Genomic DNA, 15,758 nt, shown 5'->3' with positions numbered 1-15,758 from the left:
GTGCATGCTCTGATGAGCTCCATAACCATTTCAGCTCAAGTTCTGAGTCCACGAAAAAAGTGGGATTGAGCGGCAAAGTATTGTCTAGTTTTATTTCTAAAGCCTGGAAAATCGGAGAAACTAGACTGAATAACATACAAATACAGTATGAGATCCGTGTGTTTGATGTCAAAATGTGCAGAGAAGTCCAGTCGGGTTGCAGCCGTTTCAGCAGTATAAAGATTAACGTGTATCTACATAAACTGATGATCACAGAAAAAGTTTACAAAATCATGTCTTTATAAAGTTACCGGTAGACGTGACATTCCCTGATGATTTATTTTTGGCGTCAAGGCTGGAAGTGGGAACCACTGGAGTTCTCTGTTAGTTTGTTGTTATTATTTTTATTTCACCACTTCCCCAACATCAAGACTGATTTAAACCTAAATGGATCGGACAAGAACACACAGAAAAGACGATTCTTTGGGCAAGACGAAAATGATGTAGTAAGATGTAACAAGATGAACACAATCTAAAAGAGAAGAAACAAGAAGAAACAGACTCGACTGTGGAGAAAAGATGAGGTTCACTTCACTTTGCACAGAAACAGTCAGTAGAAACTTCCTTCAGAGGACAACTTTTTACTTTTATACTTTGAGAACATTTCTGAGCCTGTACTTTTTCACTTTTTCTGCAGTAAAGACATTTAATCAGTGCTTTTACCAGAGTCAAGTATCTGTACTTCTACTGCAGTAAACAATGCATGTACTTCAGCCATTTGGTTGGGGCAAAGATTAAGTTAATAAACAACTTTTTAATTTACAGTTTTGCTGTCTTATGCAGAAAATGACAAGAGGACCCAAAGTGAGCTGATAAGAATGTGCATCAGGCTACAACGCTGTGTGTGACGCAGGATGTAAGGCACCACCCGTGTGAAAAATACCAAGATTTCAGGGAGTCCAGTTGCTGGTTGGGGAGCAGTTACAGCCTCATGGAGACAGGCGGCGCTGGTGACTGCAGCTCCTGGTCGAGCAGCCTGAAGAGCATGGCGCTCTTGTTGCACTGCGAGGTTTGTCCCAGAGAGCGGTGGAGCTGAGCCTGCAGGTAGTGGACGTCCCGCAGACGCTCCTTACAGTTCAGTTTGGAGAAATAAGCTGCAGCCTCATTCAGCGTGTCGACAGCCGAAACCACCAAACGCAAATCTGCATTGAAACAATAAACAGTGGCGTGTAAACAGAGGCTGTGCAGCGACACGACACTGTGAGATAAAGATCAGTGTTAGGCGGTGGGAGGGGGTGAGGCTGTTACCTGCTTGCCCTTGTCCGTTTGGCCTGAAACCAGCCACCGCCATCTGACAGCGGGCCGTCAGCAGCAGAGCTCGGCCTTTGTCCATGACCGCTCCGTGGGCCAGAACAGGCTCGATGGCTTCGTGCAGAACACTGAGAGCCTGCTCAGGAACCCCCAACATCAGCTGCACAACAAACAAGAAACAAAGACAACTAGAACAGAACATTCAGATGCAAACAGCAGAGATCTATAAAATTTTGAATAAAGTGTTTTTGTACAGTATATCTCAGTTTTCTTGCATAGAACAGTGTAATAGTATTGTAATGGAGCATCCTGGGTTCATCTAACTGTATAAACTTAATAAGGAAACAATAAACACGACGATCAGTCTGAATTTAGACACCAACACTAGAGACCACAGGGTTCCTGCACTTTTTCAATCTCAAAATTCCAGACTCTTCCAGGCTTAAATTTCCAAACTAATCTGTTGATTTTTCAGACCATATTTTATTCAGAACACAAACAGCTGAATGTTTATGATGTAATGTTTTAAAATCCAACTGTTCTGACTGTGTAATAAAATAATTCCCAAAATATCACAGCTAGATACTGTAAATCAATTCACCTCAAATCCAGACAAGTTCAATGGACAACATTTTATTCAAACTGTAATGCTAAATAATATGTGCAATTAAAAGATGTTGCTACATGTTTTGCTATGTTTTTGTTTCCAAACTAATATTGTCACAAAGTCTGCCATGGTTCAATTTTAATTCCATTTAATTCAGGGGTCTGTGATCAATATCAGATGACATCACATGTTCATTCAACACATTCAGTCACATTTATGTCGACTCACAAAAAGCAGCTAAGTTATGATTCAACAATTTTACGACTGAACATTTCCAGACATTTTAATACGAACATGCTATGGGAATTTCAAAATAAAGGTTTTTATATCAATATTTTCACTTTTTCACTGGATTTAATATCAACAATTATTATGTTCAATTTCTCAACTTTATAACAAATTAAAGTTTATGAAGAGCTTAAGAAGATTACAGTAGATTTTTCATAGTAAAATCTGCATCTCTCAATATACATTTTATTTGTTTCTTAGTGGACCTTGAACTCCTCAATATGGCACCTGTGCGGACATGCAGCAGTGGCCAATGAGGTACAGGTAAGATTGCAGCACCAGCAAAGCTAAAAAAAACTGTGCTTTATTCATCTGGTACAGTGTCTAACTTAAGTGGATCATAATGTATCAGGTATGGAATCAATCTGCAGATGTTCCGCTTTAAGATGAGACCAAACTTTTCTATGGATGTCAGTTTTTGAGCCACGACAAAAGATAAACTGTGGCCTGCGAGAGGCAAGGCAAGCCTCGTTTTTCACCAGCAGTTGTTGATGACTTATAGTCTCTACTGGCTGGTTAAGAGGAGAGAGGAGACAGCGGTCACTTTAAAACAGAGCGATCAATAAAACAGGTTATTCAGGGTTTTCCAAAAATTGGGAATCATCGCACCCATGAGAAGTCCTTGAGCATACGGTCATAAATATGAATGAAAAATATGAGACTGATGGGTCCTGAATTTTGAGAGAAAAGCTGTGGACAGAATGGAAAGCAGCTCACACACTCACACACAACCCATCACATGAGCTCCTCCAGCTCCTCCTGGCTGAGATAATAAATAAACCATGTGAGCTGAGCTGCTTTTTTATTTTTATTTTGCATACACACCAGCCACACTGCAACAAAAAGCCTCTGGTTATTTGCATGTGTGGGAGCTGGAACAGGTCTGAGTGAAGTCTGCTTGGCTGACCTGAGTGAAGGCCAGATGAAGGATGGTCTCTGAGGCCAGGGACTGGAGGTGGTGCTGTCTGGCCAGAGCCAAGGCCTGCAGGAGGAGAGGAAGAGCAGTGGAGAAGCCAGAAGACTCCCAGTGGAGCTCGGCGGTGGAGAGCATCACTCTGAACGAGACACAAACAGACAGTTACACAGACAAGAAACAATGTGGCTGCGTTTAGAAATATATTTTTGGAAAAGCATGTTTGTTCCCTTTTCATTTTATGATACAACAGTCAGTACCTCCAGAGATGATGCATAATGTGACTATTACACATTAAATATTGATGGTAGCTTTAAAAGGTGCGTCAATTCAGTTCTGCAGCTGTTTCGTGTCCTGGGCTGCATGCGTCATATCAGGACTCACATCAGGGACCAAAATTACCACCAGACAGCAGTCAGACGCAGGTAAAACATACAAGCAGCCGGTAAATTTCACTGACCAGATAAAAAACACAATGGTAATCTATTGAGTGGCTGGTAAGATTTGAATATTCATTAGCTGTTTGGACGATGGACAGAGAAGTTCATGTTGCATCCTGTCAGGATCACACTGGTCTGATGGTTTGAACTGGCGTTAAACTGTTAATACTGTCATAAATAATAATAAAGTTATCTGAAACATTTAATTTTTTTTTACTGATGGATGACAGAAACATAAAATGAAATTAATTTATTACAGTAGGGAACGTAAACAACAGAAGAATTATTTTGAGGTAGAAAAGAAATAATTGACTTGTCATTTCTGCTCTATAGCCTGGTCTCCGTACTAATAATTAAATACAACTAGATATAGAAAATATTGCCACATATGACTTTATTTTGACATGACTTCTGCCATCTATAAAAGCAGTCTACTGGCCACATGATACGTCTGTAAATCGTCTCTGTTCAGAACAAATGATGTGTTTGTATCTGCAGCAACAAGCATCGTTGGATCCTTTAGTCTGAATCTATGGAATGAAGGTGCTTATTTCCCATGTATTCACTAATCTATGGACCGTCAGTATTTAAACGCAGTTAGAGATGTCTAAGAAGGACAATTACATATATTAGACAGAAAGCATTATAATCTAGACAGCAATCACCAGCTTTTGATAATGTATTTCTTCACACAAATACAGTCATATACTGTCTATCCTGGTGAACTGTCAGGAAGGTGTGAAGGTATGAAAAAATAGATACCACCCAAGCCTGGTGGTTGCCATGGTGATCTCAGGATGTTAGCAGCAAAGACTAGGGAATCACAGAGTGGCAGGGTTTTCTCAACAACGGGCCACGTATGTATTTCTGGCTGCCTCTCATCAGCTGCAACCGCTTTGGTGCGTTTATACCAAGCATGCACGGCGCTCGAATGAGGAGGCGACGCGGGAACGACGCATTAACAAACTCTGTACAAATTAATGATAATCATGAGACAAACAAATTCGTATGTGTAATGAAAGCTAAGTTAGCCTGACGTACAGAAGTAAACAGGACTGGATATCAAACTGTTGACACTTTTTGCACACCGGTACGTTATAGATCATGTAGAAAACATGAATCCACCACATGGACATTCCCCCTGACTAACAGATCAAGGGCTGTTCACTGCTGTTTGTGTCCTCCTGTGTGGACTTTGTCCATTCAGTCCATTAAAAAGTGACCCTGATCCCACAGTAAACCTCCTGTTCCTCCTGTCTGCCTGATCAGATCCAACAAGTGCTGCATAATCTTTACATTCATTATCTGGTGCAATATAACTTTTTTATTACCTCCCAATAACATTGCCAATATTAATTTCAATGTTATTCCTCTATTATTCTAGTAATTTATCGAGCATAAATGTCAGAATATTCTGTTTTAAGCCTCTCAAATATTGAGATTTGCTGGTTTTCTTTGTTTATTATCATTTTAAACTAAGTGACTTGAAACATGACAGTTAACTTTATTCTTTGCTGTTTTTTGATAACCACTAATGAATCAAAAAATTTCTACAGACAAGTAAAAATTGACTTTGGGAAAGAAGATTCCTGACCTTCTTGTCTGACCAGGCAAGCGATAAGAAACATTTACACTGAAACCTGTGAAGACTACGAAGGATTAAAATGTTAACAGTTTTCTTTGACTAAGACCAGACTAAAATGCCCGGACTTTTAGTCAACTAAAACTTAACTTTAAACAGAATAAGGATGAATAAATATGATCAAAACTATCAAAGACGTTTGATCCAGGACTAAGCATAAATAAAAACATAACAGCTGACAAAGTTAACACACAGAATCTGAAATAAGAGCAGTGTGTTTGTACCTGATGACCACCTCTGTGCATTTGGTCTTCTCACAGTGAACCTGCAGCCGCTGCAGGATGTTGTACGCCTCAGTGCTGCGGTTCAAAGCCTTCAGAACCTGAGCTTTCCTGTTAGCAGACACACAGTTACAGCTACAGCGCACCTTACACTTGTATGTTAAGACTAGGAGTGAAGATTTAAGCTTTGTTGTTACCTGTAGAGACCCTCTGTTTTGTTTAAGGCAGAGATGGCTGTGACCAGAGGCTCTGCCAGGTGGAATTTACCTTCGTTCATGTGTCTCTCAAACTGGATTTTCAGATCACACAGCATCCACAGCTGAATCAGATGTTTTAATAAACAAAAAACAGCATTATTTTGCACATTTCCTCTCATCAATTAACTTCTTTATAAAATGCATCACAGCAAAGTCCCTTCCTACAAAACCAAAGTGCAATAACAATAACTATTTGGTTAAAAATGACTTAAGACTGCAATCTGTTTTATCACACAACAAATACAAACTATGAGAAAAAAATTTCATTCAGTCATTTAGAAGGTGCCGTCACACTTAGAAATTAGACACAGAAATTTAGTACTCAGTACCAACACTGTTTCCACAATTCTCAATTTTTAATTTGATACCATGGTAAAAGACAAAAACAAGAATAAAATTCAGCCATTGTTGCTTTACTTTGCAACAAATCACTGTCAAAGGAGCATGTTGTCGATTTCACTCAGTCTGTTGCTTCTTCTCTGTCATTCTCTCCCTCTTTTTCCTTTCTTATTTTAACTTTAACAGAGTAGTTTTACACATCTGTATTTTATAGCCTGGATAAACACATTTTCTGGTGGACACTGCATTTCCCCTGTATTCAGTGAACATCCTCCAACATCCTATATGGAGTGGCATCATAAAGCGGAAACCTATAGAAACATTTTTAGAAGGGCTTGGGAAAATAACATTTTGATGCTTAAACTATGTGCAGTTTGCTGAACAATTTGAATGTTCAGATTTGAATATATAAGGAACACTGGGAAGCTACAAAATGCTAAAAAAAATAATGAACCTGCCTTTATAAAAAAAGAAATCAGCTTAAGAAAGCTTACAATAGCAGCATTACAACCTGTTTATCTGTTATGCAGTTTGCTGTCTAGACTGAAAACTTGTTTCTCTCTCTGTCTCTGTCTCTGCAGTCACTTCTGTCTGCCTTTATAGGACAGCTCTGAATAATACAGTGTGGTTGAGAGAACTCACCTTTGCATGCTGTGAGTGAGGAGGGAACTGTTCCTTCAGATGCTGGAGGATCTCTGACACGGCGCTGTACAGGCCCTGCAGCAGAAGCAAACGTCCACGGGACAGAGAGTGAAGAGCTGAACTCTGTCTGAGCTGGACAGAAGTCCTGATCGATGTTTATTACCGTCCTGTGACGCTGAGCTGACTGACTAATGGATTTGCGACAGCGGGGCAGAAAGCAGACAGACGAGATCAAACGGAACACGTTACCTGCTCAGCGTGCAGCTCGGCCAGGTGGCACAGAGCCACGGCGAACGCCTCCGTGTTGTTCTGCTGGACCCCGAAGTTGACCGGCTCCAGACTGCTCATGTTGAGAAGCAGCTGGGCCTGCTGCAGAGCCATGGTGCTGCAGAGACACAGGACACCACAGGAAGGACACGGGTCACGCACACACTTCTGAATCAATTCTACAACTAAACACATGGGGTTTTTTTTAAGATTCATTCTCATGACAACTTTGTCTTGTACATCAAGATGTCTGAAACCCATCCATAAAAACCAGGGCTGCTCTAACCAATAATTTTATTATCAATTCATCTGTTGATCATTTTCACGATTATTTGAAGACAATGGTGAAAAATGCTGACGTCCTCAAATGTCTCATTTTGTCCACAATCCAAAGATATTCAGTTTACTGTTGGAGAGGAGGAAAGAAACCAGAAGAGATTCACATTTAAGAAGATAAAATCAGAGAATTTTCTGACTGTTTTTTGTAAAAAATCAGTCAAACCAATTGAAAATATTCACATTTGAGAAGCCGAAATCAGAGAATTTGGACATTTTGTCTTAAAATAATGACTTAAAACATTAAAATAGTTCAAAAAAGGTATGAGGTATGATGAGGATAAGTACTGTATGAATGCAGTCAAAGATATTGTTGATGTTTTTTTTCAAAATACTGGAGCCGTGTCTCAGAGAGCTGTTATACTGTGAGTGAGGAGACGCCTGCTGTCTGTCCAGCATTGGCGTCAGAGAGCAGAGCTGATGGCTGACTGTTTGTCGGGCGGCGAGCTGAAGGCTCTGACCTCTTGCCATACATCCTCCATATGGACGTGGTCTGAGCGAGGCTGATCTCGATCAGCTCCGACAGGCTGTGCTTCCAGTGCAGGATGTCCGTGTCCTTCAGCGCGTCCATCAGTTTGTGGGCTGTCTTACCCTGCGTCGCCCCCTGCTGGACCAGAGACTGAATACCCAGAGAGGCCAGGTACTACAGCAGAGAGGAGAGGAGAGAGTATTAATCGGCCTGGTGGAAAACACAAGATAAAATATGCAAACAGCAGTTTTAGTTGTGTAAAATGGTGACTGGTGCTTTCTATGTAATCCTGATCCCTCTGACAGCATGACTTTGCTCTGGTAAACTTATGGTACAATTGATTTTCCAGATGTTTTCATTTGTTTTTTTGCACCAGAACTGTTGTGAAAAGCCAAAGCAATTAAAAAATAATGACCAACCACTTTAATACAGACACTCCTATTTAAGAGCTTGTGGTTCACTCACTGGCAGGCAGAAATGTGCAGCCATTTTCACTGAATCCTCAGTTAACACGGTGCTGTCAGATCCTCTCATCTGCTCCAGAGTGTAGAGCCAACTCTGACATGGGACACAAAGACGAGGGGAGAAATCAAATCAGCGTGCAGATGCTCAGATTTAATAAATCCTGAAACAACACTGAGATAAAGTCAAATAATAAGAGAAAGGAAAATGTTTTACCAGACAGTGCTGCAGGCACACATGATCGTTGGACTCCTGGGCGATGCGGATGGCCTCCTGCAGAGCCAGATCAGCCTGTTGACTGAGGGACAAGAAAAGACAAAACATAAGCCATGTCTCTGTAGGAACGTCACGCGTCCATCTCCTCAGACTCCAGCGGTTCTCGTACTCACTAGTGGCCAAAGCGACAGTGCAGGCTCGCCAGGTTGAGAGCGGCGTAGCGGAGGCTCCGGCCATAACCTTCGTCACCGTTGCTCTTTCCCTCATTTCCAGACAGGATGAGTCGGTCAAAGCAATGTAGGAGACTGTGGGCGGAGAGGAAGATGTCCTGCACTCTCATGCTGTTCAGGTAGTTCAGGTAATGCTGAGGAGTTAAAATCACAGAGCTGATGAAGAAGAGTCCCCCTCACTGCGAGACTTGTTAATATAGTTCCAAGTTAAGTAGAAGGACCTCACCGCCTCAGCAAAGTCTGGATTAAACTTCAGCATGTTGTTGAGCTCCTCCTGCAGCGCCGCCGGCTTCAGAGCTTTGTTCTCATCGTTCTTCAGAAGATACGCCTGCAGAGAGAGGGTTTCAAAACTGTAAAAGCCCTTTAAGAGTTATTTTTAAACCTGGGACCCATGTTGACATATTCTGGGGTCTAAATGATTTCTAAATACAAAAATCCAGCGGCACAGGCCACACCCACTCAGCCGACCGTGACAGCTGTGTGAGGAGTGAGAGAAAAACAACCTGCAGAGTCAGACTCTTTGCTCTTTTTTCATGTGGTGAATTAAGGATTTAATTCGACCAAACCAGAGCTGGCGATTGTTAGAAGAGAGGACAGACTAACAAAGACGGTTTAGGAGAGTTTTACATGTTTTTCTGTCAAACTGGGAGCATAGACAGATGTGAGAATATTTAATTTCTTGACACTTTTTGAGTTTATTTTGTTTATTGGACTTAGTGAATGTAAGTAACATAGTGAATCTGTTGTTGTTTGTCCCGGCTGAGACTTGAGAAGACGGGAGGAGGTGGGAACGGGGACGAAGATATCGCCAATAGCTGATGGATGGGCTGACCAAGGTCACCCAACCCTAGAAAATACCATTACTGCTACTACATCAAATTGTGTCAAACTATCCATTTATTGAAGGTAAAAACTAGACCGGTCTGGCCTCTGCAGAACACGTTAATCTGCATCAAGATACTTCAAATAGTCCATGCTGCTCACAAACACTACAAGGCTTATGTAGTATGACTTGTGAGCGTACAGTGTCTATTTTGATCACTATTTTACAAACTACTTTTTTCCAAGTAGCTTTAATTAACTAAACAGGATTTCTACCTGGGCAGCTTTGTTGTAGTTTAACTTCCAGTGTGACGTCACAGGTATCTGGCAAAACTATACTTTTAATGTAGTTTCCAACACAGAATACTAACAAACAGAAGTTCAACCTGCCTCATTGGAGGAATAATTTAAGCTTCAACTTATTCCTCTCTCTTGTATTTGACCTAGCTTACTCTAGAACAGGCTAAATCTATGACCACTTTAAAACCAGTCTGTGCAAACCGCCTCAAGTTACGACAGCTGAAAGACGCACTTAAATCTGGGACTAGGCTTAAGTCTTGATTGTGAGACCGGCTTTTAGAATAACAACCTGAGCTGCATGCTGAGATGATCTACTGGACCAATTCCAAAACCTTTTTTACCTATTAGTCATTAAAATCCCAAAATGTGTAAAAACTGCCTCCGATTTAAAAAAAAAAACTGGAATGACCAACTACCACAACAGCACATCTAGGTTTGACACAGAATATGGAGGGTTAATTTTTTACCTATTGTGTCAAATCAGGTCTGGTTTAAACAAGATGATGCTAATACGGTTCAGTTCACGTGGCCTTAATTGAAACACTCACTTGTCTTGCAAGAAAGTACTCTGCTTGTTTTTGTGACAGAGGACCTCGGCTGGGAATGTTGTCATTTCTAAAACAGACAAAAAAAAACCTGCTGTTAACAATTGTCTTGGTCTCAGTAACAAATGAAACAAAAGTCTAATTAACAAGCTGTAGAGGCTTCTGGTTTTAGGCTTTTAGTGTTCAAGCAGTGAACAAAGTTCACAAAGAAAGCAGTAGTTGCATTAATCAAAAAATAACTGAAAGACAAAGTAAAATACATGTTGCACCAAATCAAGCGACTGATTTTATCAAAGAGAAGCATCACTGACCGAAGCTCTGACTCCTGCAGTGGGGCGTCCACCTCCTCTTTGTCTATCCTGTCCCCCACAGTGTCCTCAGTGCTGGTGAGGTCCATGTCAGAGTCGTCAGCGACCAGCGCCGGCACACCCACCTGCCCGTCTGTAGGCTTGGCGTAGTGACTGTGGTAGTAGTGCTGCAGGGACTTGTAGAGTTTGTAGACCTGACTGAAGGACAGCTTGTTGTAGGCCAGAAGCATGTGTCTCATAAAAAGACCTGCAAAACAAGCAAGAGACAGCTTAATGCCAGTCTTCTTAATGAGGAAGAAAAGGACTAGCTGCATTTACATGGACCATAATTTCCACTAATGATAAGAATAACAGCCCAAACACAATAAAAGTCAATAACCACGTTAAAGCTGAATCTGATGGTTGGTTGTTACCACGACCACTTTTCACCAGACTGATGGTACGTGGCTGTAGATAGTAACACACACACAGAAGCTTAAATGTTGTCTAAATAACTACAGCTCTGATAAAAAGCTGTACGCTGAATCTACAAGAATTTTGTCCTGAATCCTACGTTGTCATGTTTTGCAAACTGTTGGATGTGTACTCACTGCCACGATCATTTTAACCCAGCAGACGTTCCTCTCTGCTCTGGCTGGTCATCCGCAGAGAAAAGGTGATATTTCATCGCTTATATATGATAACAGTTCTTGTTTAGCCAATAACATGTTTGCCTAATTTAGAACTTAGAGCTTAATAAACTGCCATCGTGTTTCAGGCAGATTAGACGCTTCACACTGGGCCGAACCACCGTGTCAGAAAAGTTGTGCTCTGGTTAAAAGCTTTGGGGCATGTAAACATAAATCTTATCAGATCACTTTATTTAGCAGGAAGTCAGAACCTGATAAATATTATTATTTACAAGAAAGGTTTTGAATTAAAAATATATATTTGCTTAAAATGAAATGGCAACACCTTGCTGGGTTGACACTATTATCTTTATTACCTACAACCACTTGGACATTTAATGATTTATATCATGTACAATAATACTTTTCATCATTCTAGTGTAATAATACTTTTCTGTTATGTTTCATACACATTTTTTATAACTGTGTCCAATACTACTTTTCAATATGAGATGAGATGAGATGAGTCTTCATTATTTATTGTTAAATAGTTTGATTCTTACAGTTTGGTTGGTGGCGCCTTCTTCCTGAAGGCATCAGGTCTTCTTCCATATGTGGGATGAGGTTTGGGTCAGTGGTGATTTTAAGGCCCTATCAGGAGCTATATGATGCTCATGATCATTCGCAATATTGCTTTTCAGTATCAGGGACTATATAATGTTCTTTACCATGTGCAATATTCAATATCATGGGCTGTATATGCAGTAATGTTTTTTTCCAGAAAGTTTAACGTCATGCACTGTGCAGGATTACTTTCACTGTCACCAACTTTCATTATTATTATCATGTACAATTACAATTAAATCATGTGCTCTCTTACAGGTGCAATATAACTTTTTTTTACTACTTCTCAATACAACTGCCAAAATTACTTTCAATGTAATTCAGTACTACTTTTTCTATTTGGCTACTTTTGTACTTGTCAGCTTTTATTGTTATTCTACAGACTCTTTTACAGTTTGTAAAAAATGAAGAAGCTATGTGTACAGTTTTTTCAACATAAGTATGGCGGACCACAACATTTCATCAGCGTCCTCAGTCCAGTAAACACATTTAACAGCTTGCAACCACAGACGCCGCCGATTGCTCTGAACCGGTCGTGATCCTGTTGGAATTCTGAACATTGATTATGATGCACTGTATACACAACAACCAGACATTTTGGTGATTTCGGTTCTGGTCAAACATTTGATTCAACATTTGCAGCTTGACAACTCGTCTGGATGACTGAGGGAGGCCGATACTTCTGTTGCTGAAATGTGCACGTAACTTTTCAATGATGTCAGCTGTATGTTACTATGTTACTGCAATTTAAGCACACGTCACACAAGAATGTCTTTTAGGATTAATAAAGTTCTATGTTATCTTAGAGTGCCACTGATGAAAACAACTCTGGATGCCTGCGGATGCCTTCAGTATCTGGATAACAAAACTGAGATGCATTCTGGGATGTTAATTTAGTTTCTGGACAGTGTACGTCTGTAACACGGTTTAGATTTGTAATGCATAAATGATACTCTTTACAGTCCCTTGTCTGTCACACAAACAAGGTGCAAAAGGTGGAATCTGATCAGAATGATTTCATTTGGGTTGAAGAAATATTGCCCATGTAACTGTGGCGACTGTCAGGTCATGTGACTACTCACCCACCACACTGGTTTTATAGGCCTCAGAATCAAAGGCAGTGAATGGAGTGGGCAGAGTGGAGAAGAAGTACTCCATGTCTTTGAGTTCTCCATCTACCATCTCATGCAGCCTGTGAAGGGAAAAAACAACAGCCTCAGAAACAGATATTTTAACATTAATGTTATACTGTACTGTCTACACATCGACTGGGACATCAGTTATTATGTCAGTAGCCGTCATTGCCAAAAGGCTACTTTACAATTATGTGCTACAATTTCCAGAACTTAGGAGTCCATGAAAGCAGCAGTAGTCTTTCCCTGATATTGATTTCTATCATAGCCACAAGGTCTCATGATTCTACTGAGTGATTAAATCTAGTGTGAAGGCAAGAACTGTACCTGAGTTTGACAGCATATGCAGTCTGAGGACAACACTCCTCCACCGTCTTCAGGAACTGTCCAAGAGGCAGATCTGGACCCTGAGAAGCCCACATGGAAAAAAAAACTATTAATACAAAACTAAAAATACTCCACTACATATAAAAATGTGTGCCAAACTACCATTTTAAATTAAACATCATGCTGCAGAAATGTCCCGGCCTACACATCGTGTTTTTACAGACTTAAGAAAACATCTGTTTAGTACAGATCCTCACAAAGATCGCAGCACAGCATTCCTTGCAAATCCCATCACAACTGCAATATCAGTGAAAATAATCTCAACTGGATACTTTTTCAAAAGATTTCAGCCCCTTTTCCAACTGTCAAATCCAATAAAGTGGCGAAAAAATAAATAGGAGCATAACTTTCTTTTCCTAATTTTACAGGTCAAACATGCAGCCCCTCAGTACTTTATATCAAATCTGTCCCTTCTATAAAGGTAAGTGAACAGGCCTGAGATCATCCCTCAGTTTATCTCAATCAAAGTCTTTATCACAGCTGGAGATTCAGGGTTTTCACTGGACACGACAGCTGCAAAAAGTGTAATCTGAAAAGTAACAAAGTTGCAGAAAATGTAAATATTGAGTAAAGTGCAAGACCCTCGAATTTACAATACAGTACTCGAGTAACTAAACGTACTTAGTTACATTCCATTACTCGATACAGGTATGAAGGCCCTGCTTCATCACAGCAGTGTGCAGTTTATATGTGCAGTAATGAACCGACCTGCTGCAGCGGGAGGATCAGTTTGTTGAGTCTTCTTCTCTCCGGCAGACTGATTTTAGACGCCGTCATGTCGTACAGCAGAGCCAGAACAGAGATCTTATACGGAGTCACCCAGTCTTTAATCCCGAACACGTTAGCATGAACCACCCCGTTAGTCATCATCGGGTTAAAATACAAACTCTCATGAACGCTCGCCATTTTAACGGCTTGTATTAACAGATCGATGTGAATAAAGAGCCAAACTCTGCGATGCACTCAGTCAACATGAAGCTAACGGTAGCTAACAGCTAGCTAACATACCGAGTTTATTTAACGTTACCGGTGTTCCGTTAAAAACAACACATCAACGGCCTGTCTCCGCTAACTTTCTGTTAATGTACCTGACTGACAGTTAACGCTCACTTCGGCCATGTCAGATAATTTGGTTGATTTTAAACATGTTGACAAAAGTTGCCTCTTTGCTTTCAAACCGCCCTCCTTCAGTCCCCTTAAATATACGTCATCGAGAGACAGTACATATGTTTATCCCATTGGTTAAACTTTACTTGCCCGTTTAAAGCAAAGATAAGACAGCAAGAACAAATTAATTATAGTAAACGCGTTGAAATGGACATTTACTGCTTTCAGGTGTCGACATGTGACATACGGTTTGTTGGGAAAGAACTTTACTACCACACCACTCCCGTTGTCGCAGTAACACCTTTATTGTGAAGGTCCTTACCGGAAGTTGTTCTCGATGTATGTCGATGGTAAGCCCACACCCGCGGATGATCTCGCGAGGGTGATCATTTTAACCCAAATAAATATCTTTCTCTTACCATAAATAAATGTGCTAAACTCTCCCAGATGTTATCAATAACGTTTACACATTCCAAATTATAGTTAATTTGTAAAACGTGCGCAATAAACACGCGACAGGCACAAATCCCGCGAGAGTTTCGAGAATCAAGAGTTCCCTTCGAGACACAGCGCCGTAACTCATTGCCGAACACTGCCCTCCTGTGGTCACAATGTGTAACTATAACTGTGCACTTTGTATTAATTTTATTTTACTATTTACGTTATGTTATCATTTACTTTTGTACTTTTATTATTTACTTTGTGTTTAACCGTGCATTTATGCATCTATTTTTTATTGACGGTTATACTTACGGTTATATTGTGTCAGCCTTCCAGAGATGTAGTTACACATTATGACCACAGGAGGGCAGTGTTTACTTAAGACTAAAATATTGTCGTCAAGCAAGACACAACGGTACACGGTATTTCCGGTAGTCACTTTCAAAATAACATTTTTAATACCGTAGTTTATGAAATACTGTAATAATTTTAAGATTTGACTATTCTGCCAAAAGTGGGACGTAACTATGAATGAAATAAATGCTAAGTAGTTCAACTTTTAAATCCTCAGCAGCTGAAACTGCTGTTTGTGATAACATTTCTTTAAATATTTTGAAAACTTAAAAGATTTATTTATTATTACAAATCAGAAAAAAATTGTAGACTTTGGAAAACCTGGAATTCTTTCCTACAGAGACTCTGACTCGCTTATCTGAGGGAGGCAGTGTGTTGTTGTTGTTTTCAAAGTACAGATGCATGAACACACTTTACCAGGTTTTGTACAGGAACAGACTGCTGTATTTGTCTGCTCTGCTCTCAGTTTAACATCAGACTTACTGATGACGTCTCATTCTGCAGACAGCT

General features: G+C 40.3%; 1 protein-coding gene across 1 annotated transcript; it reads right to left on the bottom strand.

Moving 5' to 3' along the window:
* Nucleotides 1–564: 564 nt before the first annotated feature.
* anapc5 (anaphase promoting complex subunit 5) lies at nucleotides 565–14,685 on the bottom strand. The gene is made up of 17 exons (XM_084727838.1): nucleotides 14,055–14,685; nucleotides 13,287–13,366; nucleotides 12,909–13,018; nucleotides 10,598–10,841; nucleotides 10,290–10,356; nucleotides 8,846–8,947; nucleotides 8,563–8,753; nucleotides 8,390–8,471; nucleotides 8,177–8,269; nucleotides 7,704–7,885; nucleotides 6,889–7,024; nucleotides 6,640–6,714; nucleotides 5,599–5,720; nucleotides 5,405–5,512; nucleotides 3,093–3,240; nucleotides 1,288–1,450; nucleotides 565–1,181 (listed from the first exon to the last, which is right to left on the bottom strand). Exons 1-17 carry the CDS (start codon nucleotides 14,250–14,252, stop codon nucleotides 961–963), a joined length of 2,322 nt encoding a protein of 773 aa, XP_084583964.1. The 5' UTR covers nucleotides 14,253–14,685; the 3' UTR covers nucleotides 565–960.
* Between the last annotated feature and the right edge of the window lie 1,073 nt (nucleotides 14,686–15,758).

The sequence above is a fragment of the Lutjanus erythropterus genome, chromosome 10 (assembly GCF_056507025.1).
Source record: "Lutjanus erythropterus isolate fLutEry1 chromosome 10, fLutEry1.hap2, whole genome shotgun sequence".
Classification (NCBI taxonomy): domain Eukaryota; kingdom Metazoa; phylum Chordata; class Actinopteri; order Lutjaniformes; family Lutjanidae; genus Lutjanus; species Lutjanus erythropterus.
The sequence above is the reverse complement of the archived record's forward strand: the minus strand, read 5'-3'. Positions and strand labels throughout refer to the sequence as shown.